The sequence below is a fragment of the Molothrus aeneus genome, chromosome 5 (genome assembly GCF_037042795.1).
Source record: "Molothrus aeneus isolate 106 chromosome 5, BPBGC_Maene_1.0, whole genome shotgun sequence".
Taxonomy (NCBI): Eukaryota; Metazoa; Chordata; class Aves; order Passeriformes; family Icteridae; genus Molothrus; species Molothrus aeneus.
In genome coordinates, this window is record NC_089650.1 from 25,154,694 (window position 1) to 25,161,944 (window position 7,251).

The following is a 7,251-nucleotide window of genomic DNA, read 5'->3' on the forward strand; positions in this document are numbered from 1 at the left end:
AATGGGAAAGTTTCCAAGTAAAAAATAAACAGCAAACAACCTAATACCCAAATGAGAAACACAAAAATAAGCTCAAAACTACATGTGGAGTGTGTCACGCCTCACTATTTCTAGGCTCTTTTTGACCAGCTTTTCACCATATTTAATAAGTGGTTTTGCAGGGCATAGTCTTTTCCTGAGTGTCCTGCTACTTTATCTCTGATTTCTTTTATCCTATAAACAATCAGAACAACTTAATCACATGAAAGCAATTTTTTCTTTTTAGTTACTTTATGTACCTTGTATTTAACATGTTAAAATCACAATTATTTTTGTCTTTAATACACACCTAAGTGAATATTTCCAGTTCTTTTGCATTTTGGACTCACTCCAGAGATGAAAAAAAATCTGTATTCATGGGCTTACTCCATACAAAGGACCAGCTCAAATTACTCTGATATATTCAGAGCACCTTATCTTCACTTGCATTGCAATTCTTTCCACTTCATTTAGGACAAGGATCTAAGTTAAGCACATGTTTAAGTAGTTGTCTGACTTGATCTGCATGGGTTCTTCCACTGAACTGAATGGAACACTTGATGGTAGCAAAGAGAAACTCATGCCTTCATTTTTGGAGCGTAACTAAGATCAGTTATCAATTTATCCACCAAGGTATTATTTAGTCAAAGTGTTTGATGCCTGGTGCTATGCAAAAGTAAAATGGTCTGAATTTGAAGTCTAAGGAATGTAACTGTCCAAAAAAAAAAAAAAAGGTATAACAAAGCATCTCAAAAGAATATTAAGCTATATGAAAGGATCACGCTTTTGTTGAGGATGAAAACTCAAGACTCTATAAAGCAACTAATTTGTCAGAAAGAGGGAGATAGATTACACAAGAAAAACATCTTTGTTTTCTTAGTTCTGAGTTCTTGCTTTTCCAAAATGTAAGCCCATTTGTCTTTCCTATTATTCATCTTACTGGAGATTTTCAGTTTGGTGGGGTTTTTTTTGTTGGTTTTTTGTTTTGTTTTGTTGGTTTTTTTTCTAGACAGTGGTTTAATCTAGATATTCACCAGCTGTGTCTATCTACTTTGATTTATTTCCTAACAGCTCCCAGCAAAACCAGATGTGGCTGCTTTCCTGATGATGGGTACAGGCTGTCTGTCCTGGAATATCAGCAGCCCATTCCTAAGTTAGGAAGTATCTGCCACATTAAGGCTGTTATGCACAAAATGCTCCCTTGCTTCTTTGTGCTTTGGCTTGTTTTTTTATTTTCTTAAAAAAGGTTTCTACTTATTTTAAACTGCTACAGGACTTTCCTTGTGGGAAGATTCTTCCTAGCACAAAAACCAGCATTTCACCAACAACCACTGGTGTCCTACATTGATGAATTCTCACCCTGTAGGAAGGGAATCAGAGGAAGTGCTGTGAATTACAGTAGGTAGCTCTCTCTGCAAGGCCAAGACATTTTCTTTACCCTCAGGAAAGGAAGTGAGCACTCTGGCTGTACAGCACAACTCCAGACATCCTTCTACAGATACACCTGTTTAACTGAGGAACAGTCACATCCATCTCTGCACACAGAAGGGGTTCAGCATAAGCTTGGTCTTCCCAGTTACTCTGCAAAGCTGAGGCCTGGTGAGGTGTCACAGTGATGGCCCTATCTGCTGATCCAGTGCTCAGATAACACAAGACAAACTCACCTCCAGTCCCACTCCCCCATGAGGAAGAGCAGCTTTCAGATCAGTGCCAGCCCATTGCAGAGAAGGAACTGACTTAGGTACCAAGGTGACAGTCACAGCTGTCCCTCCTCAGTACTGGCAGAGCACAGTGACTGTCAGTGGCAGCACTGACAGGGAAGGGCACTATTCTGCACCATGCAGTCCTTAACAGGACGTGCTGCATCACAAACCAGGGCAGGTGCTTCTCTGCCTCTCATTCCTGCCACCACTCAGAACACATCCAGTTGTTCTGAGGTTTCCTAGGCTCATTGCCAATTTTAAAGTACTCAACTTATGATAGTACTGATAATCCTTATGATAGTACTGATTTTAGCTTAGAAAGCTTTATTCCCCCTTCCCAATGGGACTGCAGGAACTTCAGCAGATCTGTGAAGCCTCCACACTGCCAGAAAGGGTCTGGTTTAAGCAATGAAACACCTGCACAAGTACATCCAAAATGACTTTTCACTCTTTATGGAAACTTACATATGTAAATATTAAAGGAACACATGGATAGCTCCAGGGATGACTTCCAACATGAAACAGGGAGGTATTTCTCTGCAGGATCTATGCTGACAGGCTGGTGTCCTTCCCACAGTTCTCATAATTCTGTGTTCTACCCTAACACAGCCCCAGGCACGCAGCACTGCCCACTCCAGCTGTGTCTGACAGGATGTGTGATCCCAGGCAGCAGGGCTGGAGAGCTGCACTCCACATGCACCTACTGCAGCCACAGCCTGTGCAGCTTTTAGACAGAACATCTCCTCTCCACAACATGCTGAGGAGGACCACAGCACCCTTTCCATTCTTCAGCAGAGACTCACAAAGCACATTCCCATTCTGCAGCCTCCTGTCTCAACTTCAGCAATGCCACCCAAGTCTGTGGAGCTCTGCAGCTGCCAGGAGGTTTTGTCTCTGTGGCTGCTAAGGTGACACACATTTGTCCTTCCTTAGTGACCATGCAGCCACACTTTAAGCTTCCTGACTCCAAGCAGGAGAATATTTCTGAGAGAAACTGGGGTCTAACAGATCTTCACACCTCGCTTGCAGTGAAATCTTTCCAGCTAATTCCAAATGTTTTATAAACAGTTTTAAAGACGAAATGTATTTAAATAGTCATGACATACATGCTGTAAAATACAGATACTGCCAACTCTTCCTGTATTTCAGATGGGAAGATAACTGGTATTTTTAAATACTTGCTTTTCATTTCAGTATTTTCTACTTTAAATCAAAACTACTGGAGAACCTGTTGTTCCTCCAGCATTAGTTTTTGGACACCAATAAAATATTAAAGACCTTTTAAAGGGTTAATTTTCCCCATACTAAAGCACAATGGAAATAAACATCTTACTACAAAAGTATGAAAAACAGAAAAGGAAAAAAAAAGGTTTATTTCCAGAAATACAAAACACCTATTCTCTCATTTCTCCATCTTCTTCCTCTTCTTCCACACCTCTGATGTACAAAACATTATTGCACCTGTAAATAGAACCAAGAGTTCCCTTAGCTATAAATATTATCATTTTCCCCACATAAAACATGCTTTAAACATTTTTCTGCTTGAAAGTAGCCTGGCAACAGCCAAATTCTACAGAACAAAATGCTGCTTTTGACCTTGTACACCTTTTCCACATAGTACATTTAACTGTGCAACTTCATAAACGTAATAGCTGTTTGACAATGCTGCACAAAAAAAATTTTACTTTTCGGTGAACAGTTACTGTCAAATTTAACTTCCAAGCATGTGAAAAGTTTCCAGTTGCAGTGCACTAGTTTACAATGCCAAAGGACTCTCAGATGTACAACAATGTGGAAAACAAAAGTATTTAGTCACCACAAAGGGGATAGTAAATATGTCTTTCAATATATTCAAAAATTCATTTTTCCTCCTGTCAGAAGGGACTTTGATATAAAAGACACATTCATAGCCCTTCCTTTAAGAGCTACACTGGGCATCTTAATTAGGCAAGAAACACAACATCCACCAGTATAAGCTTTAATGCAAGTGGTGAGGTGATTTAGAGCCTTCCTCCACCATGAATACCCCAATTACCTTATCAAAACTTCACCCAGGTGTCCGGACAGCGCACCGTCTATGTACTCCTCTGTGTTTGCAAGCTTGAAAGGAAAATGATAAAAAAGTCAGAACGGCAGCAATAAAAGCAGCTCCGCAAACCCATCACGGTTCTGGCCCAGCCCCGGGCCCGGCTGCAGCGACCGGGGATGCCCGATCGGCCCCGCTCCCGCTCGGTACCGCATTCCCACCGGGACACCGCCCGTGTCCCGGGCACGCAGCGGCTGCGGCGGGAAAGGTCCTGACTCGGGCATCATCCTCATCCCACTGCGAGCCCCGCCACGGCACCGACCCCTCCCGCCACACCGGGCTGTTCACAGTCCCACCCAGCCGGGCCCCGGGCGCTCCCAGGAGATGGGCATCCACAGCGCCGGGGGCCGGCACGGCCCGGGCCCTCACCTGCATGTTCATGTAGCCGTCCACGGAGACGAGGTAGCCCTTGTACTCCATGCCCCACTTCAGCTTCACCATCACCGGCTTCCCCGTCAGCCCGTTCAGGAACGGCTTCGGGTTCAGCGGCAGGCTCTGGTGGGGAAGCACACGGTCAGCGCCGCCCGTCCGCCCCCCGCTCCGCCCCGCCCGGGGCCGCTAACGGAGCGCCTCCCGCCCCTCCCGGCTCCCGGGCCTCCCGGTTCCCACCCCGCCGCCCGGGGTCGGTAGCGGCCCGGCTCCCGCCCCTCCGGCTCCCGCTCACCATGGCGGGAGGAGCGCGGGCCCGCGCGGGAACCCCTCGTGCACGGCGCGGGACAGCGGGAAGCGCTGGAAACCGGCTCCGCTTCCCGTTCCGGGGGCGCCGCGCTCCCACCTCCGACCTCTCACCCGCGCCGCGCTCCCATTGGCTCGCCGGTGCCGCGGGCCTCTCTCATTGGTCGGTCAGTTTTCCCCCCACTCCAGTCCCAACCAATCGCTGTTGCTACGAGGCGCGCCGTGGTCGCGCGGCTGTGGGCGGCGCGGAGGTGTGAGCCCGCGTCCCGTGCGCGTGCCCGGTGCGCGTACCCGTGCCCGGTGCGCGTACCTGTGTCCGTGCCCGGTGCTTGTACCTGTGCCCGTGCCCGGTGCGCGTACCCGTGTCCGTGCCCGGTGCGCGTACCCGTGTCCGTGCCCGCCCCGCACGGCGTGCCCCGCTCCGCGCTGCTCTGTACGGGCCGGTCCCCACGAGGTGGCAGCGCTTGCCCGGCACCGGCGGCCGTGGCACCGGCGGCCGGGCTCTGACAGCCTCTCCCGGTGGTGCCGGCGAGCCCCGCGGGCGGCCAGAGCCTGGCGGCGTCCGTCCGTCCGTCTGCGAAAAACAATCCACAATTCAGCACTTTTCCGTGATTCCACACGCAAGGATAGAAAATGTCAGAGTTTATAGCGAATTCCCTGTCGGGTCTTTTTACTCTTTGGGTATAGAGACAGTCGTGAAACATCAGTGCTAATTTATGGCTTAACCTTTGACAGGCAAATATGTTGAACCACCGCCTGTACCCTTTAGCAGCTTGTCACATCCTCATTAATGTCTTCTTACTGCTCCATGTATAAATTCCTCACATGCACAATGTGTATTTCTGTTCCTGCATACAGCATGTTCCCTTGGTCTTCAGTGTATTGGGTGCTGAATGTGGGAAACACACGTTCAGGAAACTTGACCTTTCAATAACAGAACTGTGATGGGTTTTGTGCACTTCACCTTCCACAAGTGACTCTAGTGCCCTGGTATTGAAGGCAAAACCATTCTTGCCTCCTCAAATCTGCACGTTTACAGCTGTTGATGCAACAAGCCATCTCCTGCAGGTCCAGACTGTCCTTACACACCAGGAATGTGTAGGAGTGGAACAGATGGAATTGTAATTCCTGTTCACTAGCATATATCACAAGTGCAGTCACAGAACCACAGAGCTGTTAGGGTTGGAAGGGACCTCTGAAGATCATCCAGTCAACCCTCCTGCCAAGGCAGGGTCACCTGCAGCAGGTGACACAGGAACATGTCCAGGTGGGTTTGGAATGTCTCCAGAAAGGGACACTCCACGACCTCCCTGGGCAGCCTGTTCCAGTGCTCTGCCACCTTCAAACATGAAGAAATTCTTCCTCATATTGAGGTGGAACTTCTTGTGAAGATATCTAAACGTGCATTCCCATGACCATTAGAAATAAGTGTGATTTTCTTTTAGTGTGTAGTGGATGGACAACAGAAACAACAGCAAAATTACGCTAATTATCTTTCTGGTGGCAGGACTCACTATAGGCCAGCTGAAAGAGCAACTAACTTATAAGATTTTTTTTTTTTTGTAAGGAAGTCAGTGTTTTACTATGAAGGAAAAATATTAACACAATGGGAAATGGTGTATATATATAATTTTTCATGCCATTTGCAATATAGAACAGCTGATTTCACATGATACAATGTATAATGTGGCAGAATGCAATGAGCTTAGAGTGAGTATCTTGAATAAAATCATACTGTAAGAGCAGTTTTTGCCCTGTTCTGACAAGGATAAACATGTATGTCTGTGAATGGCAATATAACAGGTTTGGTATGTTATCTGTAAATAGCAGTAGTTATTTTTACATATGAAACCAATTTTGACCACAGTGTCTCCTACTCATGTTGGGAAAACTTTTTGTGTACCAAAAAATAGGAGCATTTATATTTCTCTTTTAATACACTCTGTTCTTCAGGTGACTAATTATTCCAACCCAGTTGTTACAAAAAACAAGCATTTCCCAGGGTCATGGATCCCAGTGTAGAAGTCAGAGAGTGAGAGTGCTTGACTTCTACTTTCACAGTTGTTCCATGAATTCACACGTCAGTAATGTCATCAGCTGGAGACTGGGTCTGCAGCAATTTTGTGCAGTGGTAGGGTAGGAAGGAGTACTGAAAGCACAGAATGTGTGACCACATCTGATGTAGTTAACTGAGTAAGTAAGTCAGATAATCAGGAAATTAAATAGCTGATGTTTTTCTTTCACCCTTGTGAGGAATTTGCTGTTTACCTTGCTGCCTGAATCATTCTGACTCAGAGACAGTCTTCTTAGGGTGATCTTCAGACCTTCAGCACAGGGGTGAAGTTCACCTTTTGTCCTCTTTGTATTTCCCACGTAATAGGGGAAGTAATAGTTTGCATTCTTTTCTGCCTTTGGGTCAGGGTATTTAGGCTGTTGCTCAACAGGAAATGACCAGGAAAGAGTTGTTGTAATAGATTATTCCAAACCTTAGCTCCTGGGTGGATGGATAGGATTTTCTCCTACAGCTCAGGGGTGGGAATTTAACACAAGTGCCTCCTCTGTGTTCCTAAGGAAACACATCAAGCAGCTGGACATTCAAGGGCAGCAGTGTTTCTGGTGGAGGGGCTGGTTAGATGGTGCTGTCTGTGTAGGTGCAATTGCTCACTGACATCACCAATGCACTGTGTTGCCATAAAACCAGGCTGAGAGGGTCCCTGTACCACCACACTGCTGAGAGAAACCTCAGCAGCCCAGAACTCCTTCCTGATT

At 46.5% G+C, this 7,251-nt stretch overlaps 1 protein-coding gene across 1 annotated transcript; it reads right to left on the reverse strand.

The window, feature by feature from the left end:
* Positions 1–3,062: 3,062 nt before the first annotated feature.
* Positions 3,063–4,590, reverse strand: SNRPF (small nuclear ribonucleoprotein polypeptide F). Its single transcript, XM_066549897.1, has 4 exons — positions 4,472–4,590; positions 4,177–4,302; positions 3,757–3,821; positions 3,063–3,182 (listed from the first exon to the last, which is right to left on the reverse strand). Exons 1-4 carry the CDS (start codon positions 4,472–4,474, stop codon positions 3,116–3,118), a joined length of 261 nt encoding a protein of 86 aa, XP_066405994.1. The 5' UTR covers positions 4,475–4,590; the 3' UTR covers positions 3,063–3,115.
* Positions 4,591–7,251: the final 2,661 nt, after the last annotated feature.

What these genes read in the sequence shown, in the direction of transcription:
- SNRPF (XM_066549897.1), bottom strand. An exon ending in ACGGCTACATGAACATGCAG is followed by an intron (nt 3,822 to 4,176) that starts GTGAGGGCCCGG and finishes TTTCCTTTCAAG; the next exon opens with CTTGCAAACACAGAGGAGTA. An exon ending in CTGGGTGAAGTTTTGATAAG is followed by an intron (nt 3,183 to 3,756) that starts GTAATTGGGGTA and finishes TTCTATTTACAG; the next exon opens with GTGCAATAATGTTTTGTACA.